At 42.5% G+C, this 20,361-nt stretch overlaps 1 protein-coding gene across 3 annotated transcripts in view; it reads right to left on the bottom strand.

Moving 5' to 3' along the window:
- Window positions 1-4,751: 4,751 nt before the first annotated feature.
- Window positions 4,752-20,361, bottom strand: part of septin9a (septin 9a) — a 69,435-nt gene continuing 53,825 nt past the window's right edge. For all 3 annotated transcript variants that reach the window (XM_006791556.2, XM_006791554.3, XM_087839767.1), the window contains exons 3-11: window positions 14,561-14,770; window positions 11,649-11,777; window positions 11,455-11,536; window positions 11,045-11,182; window positions 9,581-9,698; window positions 8,989-9,084; window positions 8,788-8,884; window positions 7,980-8,031; window positions 4,752-6,085 (exon numbers count right to left, since the gene is read on the bottom strand). In XM_006791556.2, coding sequence (XP_006791619.2) covers window positions 5,944-6,085; window positions 7,980-8,031; window positions 8,788-8,884; window positions 8,989-9,084; window positions 9,581-9,698; window positions 11,045-11,182; window positions 11,455-11,536; window positions 11,649-11,777; window positions 14,561-14,770 — 1,064 coding nt within the window. In that variant the 3' untranslated portion in view covers window positions 4,752-5,943. The remainder of the gene's footprint in view (window positions 6,086-7,979; window positions 8,032-8,787; window positions 8,885-8,988; window positions 9,085-9,580; window positions 9,699-11,044; window positions 11,183-11,454; window positions 11,537-11,648; window positions 11,778-14,560; window positions 14,771-20,361) is intronic.

Below are 20,361 nucleotides of genomic sequence, written 5' to 3' on the forward strand. Positions count from 1 at the left end.
CAAACCCCCTCAGCTGTGATTTCTTTGTTTTTCGAACCCTCGCGTCGTTTTGGGAATTTTTCTTTCCAACCGTCATCCCATGGATACTTGCAAACCTCCCTATCTGTTCAGTCGGCTAATTGAATTTGCAGCTGACTTTTAATTAACGACGGGGCCGATTTGCATAAAGTCGACTCATTTGCATACGGTCGCAGCCCCTCCCCCACGCATGTCTGAGCGCCTGGCACGGAGCCAGGAGAAAAGGGTGGAAACTGACATTGGCGAGAGGAGCAAGGAGGGAGGAAGGGACGGATGGAGGAGGAGAAGGTGAGGCGTCCGCCAACAAAGGAGACGAGAAACGGCAGATGGAGGAAAAGGAGGAGACAAATTGGGGGGGGGGCAAACAACAGCAACTCACGCCACTAAGAATGAGCGAGGTGGACATGTAAACACACGCTAAACAAATGTATGCACAGCACGATCAGCCGCATGCACGCGCGCACGTGTGACAAACATCTCGACAGATTTTGCAATCAAGTTAGCTAATTAATAAATCAAACCGGGGGAAAAACAGCTATAGTTATATTCATCTTACAAACAGGTGTTAATTGGAGCACATTGGCTTTATGCAGATGAGCTCGTGAGGTGCAGTTTAATGTAGTTGAATAAATAAAGCCAAGAAAGACACACAAAGCTCATCTCCTGTTTCAACAGTACATGTGTGACAAGGACAACTCATATCTAAATACATTGACACACCGCTGCAGCCGCCTCGTGCATATTCATGCATTCACACGTTAACCCGGGCGAGCATTTGTCAGGATGCTTCCTGACCAGAGGGCCTGTTCTGCTCTGATAGGTGCCATCCATCAGCACTGTCTGACCGCTGAGCATGCCCATATCTGTTAATGCCCCCTCCATCGTGTGAGGCGTAGCAGCCTGTACCTAGCAATATCGTGAGGTTGCGTGTGCATCCGCTCCGCAATCTGGCAAAAGCTGTAAAGTTGTCAGCGAGTATTAAAACAGCTGGAACGACGCAATCTGCAGTCAGGGTGATATACTCGGTGTGTAAAACGCAACGCGAGTTCGAGCAGACACATCATTGCGATCTGCACAAAAATCAGCATCTAGAATCGTGTGCGCTGCCTGCAAAACAAACTGTTTCTTTCTCTCGTTGAGGCGCCAACTTCATTAGTATCCATAAAGCACGCAGCTCATTAATGAATGTCATTAAGACAGGCGGCGAGGCGCTGGGTGGGTGCCAACAAGACGACTGCTGGGTGGCTCGCAGGGAAGAGGATGAGCCCGGGCCAGCGGAGATGCAGCTGCTTCTCTCCCGTCTGGTTCCCGGGAGACGTGGAGACAGGCAGTTTGAGAATGTAGCCAGGAGGGGGGAGGTCTCAACTTGAGATGGGGGCGAAGGGTCAAGCTTACTTGGTGGCTGCGGGATGTGGGCGTTGCAGGCGTGCGCCATCTGAATGCTGCCGCCATTTTGAGGAGCAAAAGGAGCGAGTCGCCATTTTGAAGCGCTCAGCATCAGGGGAGAATTGGACTTTAAGGCATGACAGAGACATCTCAGACGTCTCCTCTGGTTGGCTTTGTCTTTTCTCACATGCACAGAGAGCACTGTCGTGTTTATCCTTCCCGGTTATTCAGCTACCTAGTAAATCTTAGCATTAGCGAGATCACATTTTAGGAGCTTCGCAGAGATTCATGTGACTGAAGACTGGGAATGGGATGAAAGCGTAACATCCAATGGGGTAGTTGGGGCAACGAGCCTGGACCAAGAAGGTAGGAGGAACCCACGTAGGAGGGCCCTGCACATCACAGAGAATGCTGCTATCCACGGTATCATGCTAAGGCGCCCAGAACCAAAAGCCTGACTTTATTTATATAATATACACTTTCCTTATTAATTCAGTTTTAGGCGTGCAATTATTTGCTGTCATTTTGATTCTGATTGTATTAAACATTTGATTAAAACAGGCATCTTTCCTGAATTTCCTGATTTGCGTTTCCCGGCCTTGTTCCCTGCCATTTGTACAAAAAAGTATCCTATGCAACAATTTGTTGTTCAGTGAGCGTCTTTTAAAGCAGTTAGCTGGTGCGGCGGCAATTTTAAATTATGTTTTGCAAGAAACGCAGAAGAAAGCAGGGTGAGAACGCTGCTGGGATTTAAGCAGTACTATCAGTGACTTTGCCAAGCACACCGATCTCCTGATTATGATGTGGGTCTGATGGGTGAGTATTTTGACTGTTTTTGTGGAGGATTGAAACATTGTTGCCACTTATATGTTGAAAATGTGCACTCACAATATGTGTTTATGATACATGTAGAAGCCTATCACAGAGTTATTATGCCTCTGAATGGGATTAAAGGCCAATGAGTTCCCAGAAAACAACCTTTTGAAACTTCAGCCTTCATTTTGTTACATTTACCTGAAATCTTCAGATGTCATCATGTTGACAAGTCACGTATACGGTGTAATGCTTGATAGAGCACTCAAAGCCACTTTTGGAGTTTTTCCTGATGCAGTGAGTTTCTTCCAGAACTACTCACAAAAGGAAAACACAACCTGATGCCTGCACCACAAAACAGATTTTAGCTTATCCAGGTAACTTCAGGGTTAAGCCTGGGTTTTCTCTGCTATGAAGGTGGCGCACTTCCAACCCGGGTCAATTACCCCGATGCTGTGAAACTAACCTGCTCTGGTTAGCTTCCAGATTAGAGATCAGCAGGTATGAAATCACCACATACTCACCAATCATTTCACCATTCCTGGAAGACCGCTCAGACCTCTGTGGGTGCAAGGAGGGTCTAAAGCTTTTTACTACAATCTAAAGTCTTTGATTCCCTGCTGAGGATGAGTAAGAAATGCTTCTTGGCAATAAATCTTATACCACTGGAAAGCCTCTTTATTTCCTCTTGAATGGTGCCTCATTTGCAATGAAAATGCATTTGTGGTGGAAAACAGCTTCTGCAACTGAGTGTTGTTCTGAGCTTCAGGTGCCGACAATCATCTAGTCTAGACAATCTCTGCCACGACTGCTCTTCACCGTCAGGCCCGTTTGCACTGGTGTCGGCAACATGTACACTGGGACGTGAACGTGTGGAGTAAGTCCAGATTCTGCTGCAGTTGGATCATGGAGTTTAAGTGTGAAGATTGCCGATTGTGCACAAATAGGTAACAGTTTTTGGTGTAGGCAGTGTGATGGTGAGATGCTGCAACTTCCTTACTGGAAGAACAAGTTATCATTAAAGGCTTCAAATCTCCAGTCTGGGACTGTACCGTTCATGCCATCCTGGTTGAAGAAGCCATCCCACAGCAGTGTATGACCCAGCTGCTGACCAGCATGAGGCAGAGGTGCGAGGCTGCTGTGGGCGTGTATGGTTCTTCCACATGTTACTGAGGCATCTCTTTGTTAACTGAATAACTTGTTAAATTTCCAAGATGTCTTGTTTTGTCAGACTTCGATCCTCACATCCAATAAACTACACCAAACAAGAGTTAGTAGCAGAATAAGCTGTTTGGCAAGAGAAGATTTGGCAAGTTTTTCCATGGGTGTAACCCACAAATGCTTTTTCCTTATTAATGTGACAACACTTACAGGGAAATAAACAGGCTTTCCCAGAGTATAAGATTTATTGCCAGGAAGCATTATTAGAACAAAGACACAAACACAAATTCCCTTACTTTTTGTGCTGTGTTTAGATTCTTAGACTTTATTCCTTGATTTTTCCCCCCTGTTGGCTGCAAACTTTTTCATTGTTCTATAAGCATCAATATGTGATCCTAAAACTGGACATTTACACCAAAAAAAAAAAAAAACTAAACAAAAAGTGTTAAATCTGTTATTACATTTATTCTCTACTTGCTCTCAGCATACTGAAGACCACCAAAGACCTGCTGTTCAATCAAATACTGAATTAAAATCCATCAGATCCCCAGCCACATCTGATGGCTGGGGATCTGATACAATAACTTAAACAGATTGTCTGTATTTTGCTTGAACTCTTCACATTTTCTTATAGCCTCTCTGTGGCCACTGCACTACTTCTTCCTGGAGCCTTCACCCAGCACTCTTAGATCGGCACCCATCTGTCTTTGAACCACAGTGGCTGGCCAAAAAAACAGTCACCTCTTGGCTTTAACTAAGGAAATAGTGTCTTCCATGGGGCCGAAGGTCTAGGTTCAACAACTGATGACACAGGCATATTCCAAGCTGTCACAGCTGATGAGCTGCAAATGAAGCTTCAGTTTAGACCTGAGAGTCACTGAAGTTCCCTCTGGGCTGATTCCACTGGCGTCAAGTCCTTCAAAAGGAATCAAAGTAAATATTTTACTTGACACGAGTCTGTTTGCCGCATTTACATTCTCTTCCTGCTTCAATACCTCAGGATGCTGACGTCTGCACATACCCTCACTGATCCCGAAGGTCTCGCCTTCTCCAGTGTCATGCCGAGGAAGAAAAGATGCACTCATGCGTTCAAGTAATTAGCACTAATCAGCTTTGCACTGACCTAGTAGGCAGCCATATTGATTTCAGGGGCTAATCAAGAAGAAGTTTAATGACACGGCAATTAAAGTGCTCCAGTAAGTGAATTACACCTGCAATTAAATGCTATGGAAAAGCCATTGTGGGAGAAAATTATCTAAAATGTCATCAGTGTATACATTTAAACTTTAAGGAGTGAGTTCTTTCGCTGACTGGACTTCTTCTTCTAGGCATTGTAAAAATATAAGAAAAAAAAAACAAGAATATTTACAACTTCAATCTTTATTTCTTTCAAATAAGATAAAAGAAAATTTGTTATCAATAATACAAGTACAAAAATGTATCAGAACACAGACGAATATACAGGACAGAGCATGACAGTGAGAGCTTAGGAAGTAATATGTGGATGAAAGAAAGATCCTCAGTACATGATGGGAGGAAAAACAAAGTGGGCTGGTCAGTGGAAGACTAGATTAAAAAAAAGAAAAAAGAATTTAAGGGGACTGGAAAACGTCTAAATGTAGTCAGCCTGGCACCAACAACCTTGCTCTCTTTCCAGTTTTGGCCAACATGCTATGAAAAAGAACAAAAACCCTCCAATAAATAAGGCGCCATGACGGGCCCAAAGCAGGGGAAGTGTGTGTGTTACTAATCTGAATATATGGACTACAACTGACGGCGTTCACATTTTATATCGTGCATAAATACTTTATCATCTTGAATCACTCTTAAGATATTTCTATTCATAAACAATGACATTTATAAGTGGGAATTAAAAACAACTTTTAAAGAGAAACACGAGCTGCGACAGAAAAGTTAAGTCAAGCGTATGAGGTGCTCTCTGATAGCCCTTTTTTGGGAGTGGGGGGGTTAACTAAGGGGGAGAGAGCTGAGTGAAGCTGCACTGCTCACACTTTACATTACTGTGTGTTACATGTTGGCGAAGCGCTGCCTGGCCCTTCTCCAACATGCTTTATGCAGTGATCAAGTGCAAGTATCATCACTTTTCACACGTCGCTATAAGTGTGTGCTTAGAGGAAAAAACAAAACTGTGGCCCACATTCCTACAGGCGCTGCTAAAAACAAAACACCAAATTCTGCAAAAAGAAAAGTGGACGAGTTTAATATGTTACGTTTTAAGGCACTTCAGTGTCAGTTCGTTCGGTTTGGTGGAAGCTGAAAGTTTGGCACCACAAATATTAACTGTAAGCAGGTAAAAATCCCTCTCTCGGTCAGCGATACTGAGGGGATTCATTCATGAAGCAATAAACTGACATAAACCGTCCATTCAGCCACCAAAAGTCACCGATAATGAAGTCCCTCTGGCAGGTGTTTGGGTTTTTCGCACCCTGTGAGGTGGGAGGGGGAGGTTTGGAGTGGAGTGGGTTGGAGTGAAGTTGAAGGACTGTTGCTGAACGTCAGAGTCTCAGAACAAACGAGTTACGCTGTGATGGCGGCAGGCGGCGTCTACATCTCGTGGGCGGTGAGATGATGTTCTGGGATACCGTTGGCATGAGCCACCATCGTGTTATTCTCATTGAGGCGCCTCACGCGATACATTTCATAGTGGATGCTGCTGGTGATGTCCTTAATGTTCTGCATGTGGGTCCTACAAACAAAAACACACACGGTGGCATCACAGAAGTGTCCGTCCATCTCAAACCATCACAGTTTTTACATTTTCTACTCAACCACCTTAAAATTTAGGGTATAAAGTGTGGACAGATATAATTACTGCTGTAAAAATCACACACCTTTGTATATATGGATTTTTAAAGAGGCTCATCCACACACTGAGAAGTTGTGTTTAAATGAACGAGGATCTCAAAAACTCGAAAAACTGAAGTTTCCAATGGTCTTTCTCGATGTATTAAAGGGCGATTTTATTCTGTTCTATATAAATTGAATCTGGATTTGCCGTTTCAGATGATGAGCTGGTCAAAATTTATATTAACAAACTGAAGCAGTCTCATTCTTGAACACAAACACACTACCTAAAACAAAAAAATACAACTACAGACCATTTCTACATGGGATATAGAGAACTCAAAACAATAAAAAAATATTTTTAACTGAAACATTTAGTCACAAAAATGAAGAAAATGCTATTTTAATAACATTTTCATGCTGGATTGAACAAATCTGACAAGTGCTACAAAAACAAAATATCAGTAGATGGTCTGAGATGAATGAAATGAATGAACGATGACTCATGAAAAGTACTAAAATTTCACAAGAATCATTATATATTATATAATATAGCCGGAGCAAAATACAGACTCTGTATTTGCACAGAAGATATCTTACTGGATCCATTACACTGTGTGCAACTTTGATAGTTTACTCAGTATTTTCTGACTTTTAGGGCGTTTTCACACCTATAGTTTGTTTTTTCGGGTCCAAATCAGTTGATGAGCTTGCATATTCATATCCTTTAATTTCTAAAAACTTCAAACGAAACACAATCCACCACTGAAAAGAACATCAAGTCCTCTTATCGGCCAGAGTAATCGACTAGTCTAGTCGTCACTCAATAAAACATGTTGTTTCTAAGATTTCCTTTGCTGACCCCCTACAGTGAAACCAATTCTCTACGTTTCACTCATCCTAACAACTGCAATGTTCGAGCACACGACAGGAAACTATGGTCACTTTATTTCGAGTTTGAAAATAAAAACTACTTTTATTTTAACATGCTGACTGGAAACATTCTCCTGCTCCTTTGTGTCCTTTATTTTGCTGTACAATAACCTCAAACGGTTTTGAATCCACCTTGATCCAGCATGTACCTGTAAACTACCAGCACACTTGCAGTGTCAGACAGAAACCGCTCAAACCGTGTCTTTAACTGTTGTGTGTGTCTGACAGAAGGGAAACACGCAGACTTGATTCACTCCAGCTGTCTTTACAGACAACAGCTCATAGCTCGTTTTATTTGCACTTTGTGCCTGTAAACATGTCTCATATCAGTTTTTCCCTCTGCAAATTTGCGTTTCTGCTTTTACTGCACTGGGACTGTGATTACTATAAAAACATAGGTGGATTCACTGAAGCAGGACGCCTCTTGTAAATGAAAAACTAGGGCTGTCAATGTTAACGCATCATCACGATCACTGCGATTAAATTTTTTTAATGCAATTAACCAATCAGGAGCGCAGAATGGACAAACCTTGGACAAACTGCCCGAATTGCATTGACAGAGACATTTCAGGGATTTTGCGTCATTCTGCGCTCCAGATGAGTTAATTGCGTGATGATGGATAAATCCGTGTTAACACATTAACATTGGCAGCTCTATTAAAAACATTTACATATTCATTTCCATTGCTACTACATACATGTGGCACATGTGATTCATGAGACTGATCAACCACATGCAATGATTGAGTCTCCCTCTCTGTGTCTAAATTTACAAAAATCCCTTTATTTATGATGAATCTGTGCCAGATCCTCATCTGGCATAAACTTGTGGACTTGCAGACTAGTAGACAACATGCACTCACCTGATGAGGAGATCCCGTAAATAGGCAAACTCACAGTGGGCTATGTTCTCAACTGCAGAGAGAGAAGCTTTGAGTTAGAAATAATCAAAGGGGAGTTAAAACAGGTGCTAACAGGCTGCAGAAGCTTCATGAATGGCTGGTGCTGAGATTCTTTAAGAGTCCAGCAGGTGGAGTCAGTGATCCTAGTGTGATGGCTCCATGCAGCAGGCCCTCTTGCCCTCACCTGCTGCAGCTTTCATCCACTTTGAGTATTTTCCGAGGAGATTAACTGCATCAGAATTTCCCAGTGATGTGTGCCTGTGTGTGTCAGCACAGGCACACACTGCAGGAAATTAAACTTCCTTTATGAGACACTTGATAAAGGGGTGGGGCCTCCTGTCTGGAGTGGCTAACATAATTAAATATTGAAAGTCCGATCCTGCAGTCAAAATGAATGTGACCATAAAGTCGTATGACACTAATGATGACCAGTTTCCTTCAGCTGCTGGAGGAAACTGGAATTAAAAATGACTAAACTTACACATTTTCTCTGCTCAGTGCATATCCAATGTGAGGATTCAGCAGACATACTCTTTGTATGGGAATGAGAGAGGTTGGGACACCAAGTAAACAATCAGGCCTCTTCATAGCGACTGTCTGGTGGAGGCCTGAGTCAGCTACATGGCACACGACTGCTGTCTGGAGAGCTGAATGGAGCATTGTTGACACTCTGTGACCAGCTGACTCCCAGAAACCCTCCCTTCTTTTTTTTCCCTTTTCTTTTTTGCTAAAAGTGCATCAATAATATAAATACAAATGAGAGTTGTACCTTCAATGGTTCCCCACTTGGTCTTCCTCCCCAGCAACCTCCTGCCATTGACCTGGTACTCCTGATCACTTCCCACCACAGCAAATGGGATCATCTCCTGTTCAAAAGGTTAAAAGTAAACGGCTATTAGAGTTAGAAATCCTTACAGAATGGATTTCAGAAAGCGCCCAAAGTCCTGCTTGGTGATGCTGCTGCCCTTACCCTGATCTTTTCATTGATCATTCGGTCCTCTGCGTCCTCATCAAATTCCTTCTGTGGGTATACGTCAATCCCATTGGCTCGCAGCTCTTCCCTGATCTGGTTAGAGCATGTTCAAATACACACACACACACACACACACACACACACACACACACACACACACACACACACACACACACACACACACAACAAATCTTTAACCCACCACAAGTCTCTTAATCTCTGGACTAATTAGGCGGCTGTTCTTGATGTATCCTTCTGAGAGATCAAACAATTGTACCTAAATATGCACAGGATGCAGATTAAGGTTGCATTAACGCTAATCTATGCCAAAAGTTTGGGATTAGTCGCTAACCGCAACAAACAAAACGCAAAACCCTCACAGGATGTACGCCTAAACCTGTGAGCACACAGAGTGTGTTAATGAGGGAAAGGGATATCCTGAGATCCTTGAAAACAAAGCCAATAAAAACCTCATAAAGGGGTCAGCTGTTTAAAAAAAGTAAAGGCAAGCAGAGAGCAAAAGGGTAAAAGAACATAGGGATACTTCTTCAGAGAAGTTGCAATGCCACTAAAATCTAATAGATGTTACCTTCTTTTTGAAGAAGTCTCTCTCCTCCAGAGTGAGTGTATCTGCCTTGGCGATGACTGGGACGATGTTGACCACTTTACTCAGACGTCTCATGAATTCGACATCAAGAGGCCGAAGACTGAGGAGACACAACATGAGAGAATCGGGAGGAAGACATAAGATTTAAGAACAAAAGCACAGGAAATTGTAACGCAAAGTTCTCGCACCAGAGGGCAGATGTTCCTAAGAAACGTCCCAGATGGAGGAACATTTACAGTTCCAACTTCTTATCATGCACCCATCATTACACAGAGTGTGTGAACAGCTGCTTGATACAGTTAGGGGAAGCAGCTAAGGCCTTTCCCAGTTTGAGAAAGCATCTGCATGTGGTTAGAGCAGCGGATTCTGGCCTGGCTAACGACTCTTTCACACAGGCCGCTCGTTGTCAACAACAAGGCTTGTGCACTCGAGAAAGAGCACGCTGAGAAAGACAAAAGTGCAGAATTGATTGCATGCACCCAGACACACACAGAGTCTCTGTCTCTTGCGTCCTTCCTGCCTCTCCCCCCATTAGGCTTTTTAAGGCAAGCCTGGAGCAGCTGCTGGCCGGGCCGTGTGACATCTGCAGTGTTGGATCAACATGAAACACTGCTTGCTGGAGGAGGGGGGGGAGGGGGGGGCATTCACACCAGGCCCCTGCCTGAGTAAAGACATGCCATGAGACAAAAATTAATAGAGGTGCAGCATTTGCTCTGTTATCAGTTGTGTCTTTGTGTGCGTGTTCCAAAGGGGATGACAGTCCACAGCTGCTTCAACATTTTCCCAAGACCAGTCGCTGCACTCGACTCGAGTTACACCAATGGAAAAAAAAGGAATACAAAAAAAACAAACTATGAGCTGCATGGTGAATTATCACGTGAGACTGTGTTCACCGAACCCCTAATTCCTTCTGCTAGTATACCCAGACCCCCTGAGCGCCGATCGGTGCAGGTTTGAACCAAGAGAGCGCTGAGAGGGAGAGTAAACCGGACGGTTCGATGAGAGCCAGATGTGTGGGCCTGTGAGAGGTCCAGGGAAAAACTTAGGATACTGAGCTGCTTCGGGGCCTGGCGAGAGCAGCCCATGTCTCCAGAGTGTGTGGGCCGGATAGAGAGTCCTTGTGTGTGTTCAATACGAGGGGGTAACAAGGCAGAGATCTGCTTCACATTTAAAAAGTTAAGAACAAACAAAGACAGTCTATACCAATACATGCTGACATGCACAGGCAAAGCACAGTGTTGCTGTCTGTAACAACAGCAGTTATTTAAATTCCAGTTGATGTAATTGTTTCGTATTGTCACCAAGTCAGACTTTTAGAAAACACGATGTTTGTTTACAAGAAAACTACAGAGCATAAAGAACAGCTTGTGTGACAGGAATCAGCACTGATGTTTTTTTAGATGTGTCTTTTTGAGATTTAAAACTACGACTGTGGTGTGTCATTACCAATGTCCAGTTGGGGGGATGAAGTATATGCAGCAGTGGACTCTGGAGTCTGGGATCCTTTTCTTCCTGTTGATATTGATTTCCTCCTGCAGGTACGCCTCGTACTGATCATTAATGAACTTCATGATGGGCTGCCAGCTATGCCATGGTGGAGAAAGATAATTGAAGAGGGAGAAGGACAGAAGAGGGAGGGGGGAAGAAGGGTAAGGGGGTGGAAAAGGAAGAGAAGGGACAGATCAGTAAAAAGGAGGAAGAGGAGGGGCTCAGGGAGACAAAGAAGAGGAGGAGGGACAATGATAGAGATCAGGAAAAGTAAGAAAGCAGGAAAAGCAAGAATAAAGGGGAGGACATCTGGTTAGATGAACTCACTGCTTATATGGTTGTTGCAGCAACGTTAAGTTGTAGCCTACCAGTTCTCATTGTTGATCTGGTCTCCAAAGCCTGGTGTGTCAATGACTGTCAGTTTCATTCTTACGCCCTTCTCCTCGATGTCTACAAACAAAAGCACATAAAAACACTGAGAGCCAGCACAGCAGCAAACTGCTGTAACACAGACAGGCAGTGAGAATGCAGATGGGCATAAGCCAGTTGTCGTGAGTTGTACCGTGACTGATGGACTTGATTTCCACTGTTTTGGGAATCTTCTCCTGGGCTGTAGCCAGCACAGACTTACGGCTGACTTTAGACTTGAACAGCGTGTTCATCAGAGTAGACTTTCCCAGGCCACTTTGTCCTGTAAGCAAAAAACAAGCAAAAAAAATGACAGGCAATGAGAAAAAAAAAAACACTTTGACAGTGACTGCTTACACAGTGGGAAGCCAACGGTTTACACGATGGTGCCATAATAAACCCAAACAAGATTCTATAAAATGACCCTGCTTCACTCCAACAATTTCAGAAGCTGTGACATGTGTCTGCTCAAACACTGCCAACAAAACGTCAAAGCACACCAGTTTACTTCATATGCAGTAAGTGATGAGAAAAAGGGGCAGCTGCAATGAGCCAACAGCAGGACAGGACAAGCAACAGCCACAACTGCTATGCCTATGGTTGTCTTTTGTCATCCACTATATAAGTCTCCAACGAGTGCACGTGCACAAGAGTTTGGGCGTTTCCCCTGTCTAATTTCTCCAGCTCCTTTCTCTCAGCTGCCTCTCTCAACAAGTCTCATCCCGTGGATGTGGGATGAGATCCAGCCCCTCCGTTGTAATTGCAGCTTGTGATAGCTCTGCAGCCTCGATGAGTTTGGCTGAGTTGTCCACCTGCTGCAGGTTCTGGTTAGAGTTTCCTAGCAGAACGAGATCTAGCGTCTAAAGCTGAAATCCATGACTGTTTATTTGGAGTATGTTTGACTGCGGGAATTCTTCTTGGGGAAGCAGCTTAATGACATTGTGGGCGACCACAACCGCAACATCAACCTCTGGGAAAAATGGCACAGGAAAGGCTGGGGCTAGATGACAAGCAGTGACTGAACTGAAAAATAAAATGAGCAAAGAGAGTGTTCACTAGTAAATTAATTGTGAATGGTGATGCTGTTTTGGATGGAGGTTAGTTTTACTTTGGTATCCTGTGGAGGCAGCAGCATATGAAACACTAAAGCTTTTTTTAATAGCCCTAAAATGCTAATACGACATATGGCACTTATGAGCCACTCAAAATAACAGCAGGGGAAATAGCGTGACTGCAACAGCCACACCCAGAAATACACAAATGTAACTCCTTCTTTAATCTTATAACTACCATTTCAAGACACTTTCTGAGCATATAACAACACAGATGCTCTTGTTTTGCTACAGTAAGAGGATAAAATGCTTCCCCATTCGGGCAAAACGAAACAGACTTTATTTATCAGCTGTCTGTCTATATGGATGAGACCCCCTGTGACCCTTGGACCTCATGCTAACATCACAACGGGTTAATGAAGAGCTGTTTGGAGGGGCCCACAGGGAAATGACCACTCAAAGTTCAACCTCAGGTTAAGTCAACATTCAGAACTTTGATTTATGGATATGCACTCGCATGCACAGCAGCACACACTCCACGCAAACACGGATTCACAGAACAAATATGAAGCTCAACAGCTGGAAGTTAAAGGACTCAAAAGTCCACGTGGCAAATTAGCATTTTATCTGCTACAGTGCTTTGGCAGTACTGATGCCACTCTGAGCCGTGTCCAAACTCGCTCCAACAGCTGCTTTCTCCAAAGTGTCTGCATCCATCATCCTACCATCACAAAACAGTGAGGTGGTGCCAAAATCCCACAAGTGCTTTCTGTATGAGGTCAAAGTCGTACAGATGCTTTTTAAACTGTTAAATTGTGTCTGGCAGCAAACATTTTCACAAGAAAAAGCAAACAAGCTGGAAGGAAAATTTAAAAATAACACTCAAAGTCATCACAATTCATTATCTTACCAAAAAAAATTGTTCTTCTCGTTATCCTGTTTAGATGTAGGGGTTTCCCCCTGGGTGTCCTCTTTCTTTATAGACAAGGAAGTAAATCCACCTGCTCTGTTAGTTTTAAACTGTTATATTGTAGCTACTGCACCTGGGCCTAAGCATGACTGAGTCTTATGTTTTATAATCAGTCCATTATCACTCCATTTGTTTAACAAATGAGAATTAAAATAATGAAAATCCAGTGAAAATGCGTTTTTTTTTTTGTTGATTTCCTTTCACTTTTGCTACAATTTTTGGAGGGGAACATAAAGTCCTCTATGCAGGTAAAAATCCATCAGTTATAAAGATGCCAAACCAATTATCCAGTTCTTAAAAACCATCAATTGTTCCTACATTGTGATACAGTTAAATAATTTCACCTTGATATTTAAAAAACAAAAACAAAAAAACAACAGACACCCAAAAAACCATGGAAACCAGTTTTGTTTAGTTTTGTTTACCCACTCAGGCCTGGGGCTGCTTTCAAGCACATTTTTTTCATTTGAGGATGAGACACAGACCATGTGTGGAGACGACATGCAGGAGACATAAAGCAGTGAGATTGGGTGGGTTTGATGGTGGCCTGTTTGATCCTGAGGTGTGTAATTAGCTCCTATTTTAAAGGTGTCTGATCACAGTGATGAGTATGCCCAATTAAAAAAAAACAAAATAAAAGAAAAAAGCTTCAGGCTTCTATTTAAACTTGATTAGAGAGAAAAGCATCATGACTCAGTCTCAGCTCTAGTTATACATAACTGAGGTTATTGTGAGATTTAAGTGCATACAACCATCAATGCAACCATTTATTTGCAGAAGGCCACACTTTTGAGTAAAGATGGGAAATATTATTTCAACTGAACATTTGCTAACAGTAGTTATCCACGGTGAAGCACCACCTCTGACTCAAAAGTCTTACCCAAAGGCAATTCCTGGAATTATTTCTAATGCTTCACATGCATTTCTTTTAATGTGTGAGTGCGTAAGCAGCTAAAGATTTGATCACTGCAATGCTATGTGACCGACAACTACTGTGCGAACCAAATCTGGGTATTTTAGTGAGTGTAAACAGGCTCTGCTTACCCACAACCATAATGTTGAGCTCAAAACCCTGCTTCATGGCTTTCCTCCTCATCTGCTCCAGAATGGCATCAATACCCACATAGCTGAAGTCCAACATGGGGCCGCCAGCCTTCTCCCCATACAGTCCACCCACTGCTGGGGACACCATAGCATCAGGCACCACCGCCTCAGACATGGTACTGCTGGTGTAGCTGGAAAACACTTCAGGTCCTGATGTAACACAAACAGAAACAGAGAAGGCTTGAGTTACTCACAAGTATAATATGGAAGAAGCAATACCATAAATGACTCATCTGTGAAAACAGGTACTGCAAGTAAAATGATAGTTTTAAAAAAAAAACAAAACAAAATAAAATGAGTAGACTTTTTACAAGAATTTCAAGATTCTTGGTTCCTTGGAAATCTATAGGAGGAAGTAATGTACTGCACCAAACTGTCATAGTGCTGAAATATGTAATGATTGACAACTTCCTGTTATAAAACAAACCAGTTCAGCTAAGCAGCTCTTCAGGTGCTGGCAGTTCAGAAGAAAAGCTATCAGTAGAATTAAACTACAGTAAAATCTGTTAATAACACACATACACATTTGAACAAGATAATAGGGGATTCCTGCAGTGTAAGAAAAATGCATCCCTGACTGGGAAAACTCGTGCGAACACCCAGTTAAACAACAGCTTGGATGGTTGATGGCACAAAAAAAACAAGTTATAGCTAAAATGGCCTGCGTGTTTGCCTAATAGGGAGAAACTTGATTAATGGTGCAAGTGGCCATGCACATCACTGCATCTTTAATGTTTGGTTTTATTCAACTTGTGATGCACTTTGTTACTGTTTACAAAGTGCTATTAGTTATTGTTATACCTAAAGGAAAGCTCTAGGATCCATCTTCTAGTGAATGTCTGCACAAAAGTTTCTGATAATCCATCTAATGGTTGTTGTTTATTTCGGTCTGGAACAAATGTGGCGGACTGTCTAGAAGACAGACAGAAAAACAACTAAAAGCACCTCCTGACTTTCAAGGTCCTGGTTGGTCTCATGCCAGAACAGTTTCTCAACCCAAAAGTAAAACTATCAGAAAATTCGCTCTGTGGAATTAGAGTAGTTTAAAATTGGCAGAACGACATCTCTTCACTTTGTTTTTGTAATGATTAACTTCATGTCCTTCTGTGAAATGCCTGCAGATGTTTGTCCAATCACAAGAGAAATATTAAATTTTTAAAAAGTTCACTGAGGTCTGCGCATGCCAAAGTCACCGTACCTCTCGAGCTGTGTATGTGACAAATTTACACAACGACAGTGTTTATGTCTGTGTGTCATTAGATACACAGTCCATGTACCATGCTACCCCTCGCAAGGCCTCCCTTTCCCTTGCTCTCTACAGTGCAGTGTTACTGTCCTGCTAATGTGAGAGTGGAAAAGAGTGAGACTGGTGAGGTTGAAACCTGATCCACCCACAGCTAACCTGGCTAACACACACAAAAGCCCTGAGTACATGCTTGACTTTGTGCCTTTAAAAATGCTGGTTGCCTTGACTTCACACACTCAGACTTTCCTCTGTTTGAGCGCACAGCTGATCTGTACGTACACATGCAAATATCAGCCCCTGGACTGCCTGCCAAGAGTTTAACAGCTTTTGGATTCCAGCGAATACTCGACCTGTTACAAGGAGAAAGTAGTCCAGACAGCAGGCCAGTTCCCCCGTATCACTCTGGGAAATAAATCAACAGGCTGGTAGAAAAGTCAACACACTTCAAACTGGCACTGCACTGATTAATGGAAGAAGAAGAAGAAAAATCTGAGGAATGGCAGTGCTGTAGAAGCTCAAAACTAGCTCATGTTAACACATTAAGTCTTGCTTTTATAATATGCTCCATTGTGTGTGCATCCATGTGTCATAGAGACCCACCTATGGAAGCAGCTCTCCTGGCCTCTTCACCACTTCCTCATCCTGTTCCAAAAGTCAGTCAGCAACTTACAGCGACTCACTGCCCTCCACCTCCCCTCTGCACCTCCCCTCTGCACCTCCCCTGTTCCCATACCTCTGTTTCGCTCATGTCTTTTTCCCCTCAGCCTCACCCTTTCCTCCCTGCTCACACTGATCCTCTCTCAGCGGTGTTCCCTATTGCACACCAACTCTTGTATCTCTCCTGTTTGAGCCCCTCCTCCTTTCTACTACTCATTTGGCTTTTAGCTTTGTTATTAAATGTGCTGGATAATACAAAACCTCCATCCTCTTCTTCTCTACATCATGTATTTTCCCCCTGAAATCCCTTGCTGATTTTTTCCTGCGACAGCTTTGTGCTGTAAACAGAGATGTTTGCCAGGAGTTAGGACACTGTGGCAACCAGGGCTCCAACAGCAGAGCTTCAAAGGCATGATACCAGGGAAAGCATCAAAGGAAAGGGACATGAAATGAACAAGATGGAATACTTAACATATCATCCAACAGCAGCTACACCTGCAAAGCACTAAGATATAATGATGAGAAGATCATCTGTACAAGCTTAATCTTTTGTTCGAGCTGAAACATTTAATAGATGGTGGATTGTCAGCTACTTGGATACCTGTTTAATCTAATCCAAAGGCTTTACTGTCAGGACTCGTGCACAACCATGAGCTGAGCATCGACCCATTTTCAAAGGGCATAACACGGGATAAAAGAAATTTGTTCTTTTTATTGCAACTTTAGATCTTACTTCTGCGGTCCCAGCACAGTCCTCATTCCCAGCCTCTGAGCTTAAACACTTTTCTCCAGTTTGGTATGCACACTTCTCATTTTGTGATCAGTGTGGGTTTAAAACCGGAAGAAAAAGTAGGTTTTATGGAGGTTTTTGGTTCTGTGTAAGCTTTGTGGAAACAATCAATTACAGTATTTGGTCTGAGGACTTCCTGAAATGAGTCTCATTTCAGAACAATGCTCAGCACCTCTGCAGCATGTCTGTTCTGTTTAATGTTCAGTTACTATTCGCTCATCTTCCACTGTGGATGGGAATTAAAAAAGCTAAGATACAGAGTGAATGAGAGACGGACAGAAAGAGTTGTTGGTGGTAACAAACTGGTTTCCCAGCCAGAAGCACAAAGGCTCTTCAAAAGATTAACTGTCCTTCATGAAACCAATGTACTGATTTTCTCAAGTTAAAGAAGAATTTAACACAATAAACAACTTGGCAAACATCACAACACCACACAAAAGGAGTCTTCAACCACTACCGTGGGAAACCAAACTCTTCTCTACAATAAAAATGAATCACTTCATTCATGGGTAGGACACTTCTTTAGACCTTTAGCCAACTTTGGTAAACTACAAACCCTATGATGTGGTGAGTGAAGCATCGTATCAGTGGTGCAGAGAGCATGTCAAAGCATCTGGATACACTGACCATTTATCAGATGGACATATTCACCCTCTGTCATGGTTTTTAGCCAGTAACACAGCTGTCAGACAAGAAGTGGTTGGAGAATGGCCTTATAAATGTTAACATTTTCATTTTTTTTACCTCCACCTGGAAAATGTCTGGCTCTGATGGCTTAACAGCTGTTGGACATTACCTCAAACCTATCAAACACAATGGGCTGACTGAAAAAATTACTGTTGAGTCAAATAGGGATGTAAGACATACTGTGGGAACCTCAGGTATTTTAATATGTTGTCATGCAAACTGATGGTGTAAATCCTTTGGAGGTGGATTAAATGAGCCTCTCAGATGGCTTCAACTGGCCACAGCCTTTTAAGAATAATTATATTGGGCCGCTTCTAAACTCAGCATTTTATGTTTCCCCCCCACTAGTTTCAAGTCTGATGGGAAATGGGCATGCAAACGTTACATTTGAGAGAAATTGCGATGACAGTTGTGGAATATGTTTGCTTATGTTGCTGATCAAACAGCACAAGCACAGTTTGGATGAATCAGATTTGTTTTTCAGTGACAATTAAGTCATTTAAAAACGTCAGTTTCCATTGTTGCTTGCTTAGTGGTAATAAATCACCCCTGGATGACTTGCACATTTGCCATGCCATTCCTTAGCTCTACTGCTCCCCTGCATCATGGACAAACAAAATTTATTTTAGCTATTGGAAAGCAGAGTGACTCACTGTGATGCTGTTTTCAATTACAGGCACTAAAGAGGTTTTCTCTTTTATTGCTTCCAGCGGCATCAGATTGCTTTGCTTTTTTGTAAATATAGCCAGAAGTCTCATCTCTGCAGCAAAGCATTTCAGAGAAAAACAGCAAGACACAAGAAAAAGAAGAAGACCGAAGTGTGGAGAGAAAAAAAAAGGCAGACGTGTGCAGATAGGCATGAGATACAGAGGAGAAGCAAAAAGGAAGATGGCTGTCGTTGAGTAGGGGGGAGGTAAACAAGATAAGGTCAGTGAGAGGAGGACAAAGAAAGGCATGCAGAGGGGGAGAAGGAGGGGAGGAGAAAAAAGTGTGGATTGCAGAGATTGTGATTTATTCCAGTTTTGGGCCTGGGGCATTCCTCACTAACTACACACAGGCCTCCAAACTGAGATGCAAATACATTCGAATCCAGCTAAACATCTCCCTGTTCACTGGATGGTCTTTTCAAAAGGCACTAAAACTACAAAGGAGTATGAAGAAAAATGTGACTCTGTCGCCTATGTTTAGATGCAGTGTGGCCAGAACCACTGAGCCATGGCTTAGCTGTCCAGGGTGTTGATCTCAACAGGGTGGTGAGCAGGTCAGAGATCATGTTCCCAGTTTAGGTTGGAAAGAGCTACACTGAGGTTAGTCCCCTCATGACAAACCTGTGGTTTGGCCCTTTGAATAAACTCTGTAGAATTTAGAGGAATCCAGAGAGAAAAGGCTGGAAACTTGGGAGTGTTTGTTATCTGCAACACTGACTCACTCAGGGCATCTGTAAAACTGATTGTAAAAAAACCTTTCCCTTCATCGCTTCACTTTTGCAACTGTGTTATACAACATGCAGGCAGTTCCACAGTTTTTCTACTATTTTAATGAGCTATAACGTACACAAATGCTTTCTCTACTAAAGCATTGCACTGAATGATTAAATGCCAGGCTTTAAACAAACACTAAGCTATGGATGAATAAGATCCAAACAATTGCTCAAAACCTACAGTGACAAAAACTCCTGTTTTTCAAAGGAAATTAGATTTGTTTTTATCCAACGTTACATGAAATGGATCAAGAATGTAGTAAATGACAATTGCTGTCTAATGGGTCCATTTATCACAAAATGATTTATGATAAAATAAACAGAGGTCCACTCTCAGCCAGCATCACCCCTGTGTTACACTGTATTAGCCATTTTATCATTATAAACCCACATTGGGTAACTGATCCCATTAGCACAGCAGAAAACTGCTTTGTTAAACTAGCCATGATTTGGCTGCTGAAACATCTGAGGCGGCTTATTCTAATAATCAATTAGCATTTTGACCACATGTTGTGGATTCCTGGAAACAGCTTCCAAATCCCATCCTTGGAATCATCTCCACACCTCCTGCTTGCTTGTGTTTATACACCACTTTGCATTTAATTTAATTATTCATCCCCACTCTCTTCCTCAGTTGTGCTCCATCTCCCTCCCTTCACTCCCAACTGTAGGCAGTTTATACAGTAAGTTTCATCCAGATTGATTGCATCCAGGAAAATTTAGGGAACAGCCATGCATATATTAATTTAATCCATTGTATCAACACCAACACAAAGCTGGTGAATTCCTACAGATAACCTTAATTATATTTGATTGAAAAGGTAAATTGAAAGAGTTTGTGCTCCACGTAACAGCAGGCTTAATTTGTTTCATAGCAATGA

The sequence above is a fragment of the Neolamprologus brichardi genome, chromosome 4, assembly GCF_056152115.1.
Source record: "Neolamprologus brichardi isolate AB-2024 chromosome 4, ASM5615211v1, whole genome shotgun sequence".
NCBI lineage: Eukaryota > Metazoa > Chordata > Actinopteri > Cichliformes > Cichlidae > Neolamprologus > Neolamprologus brichardi.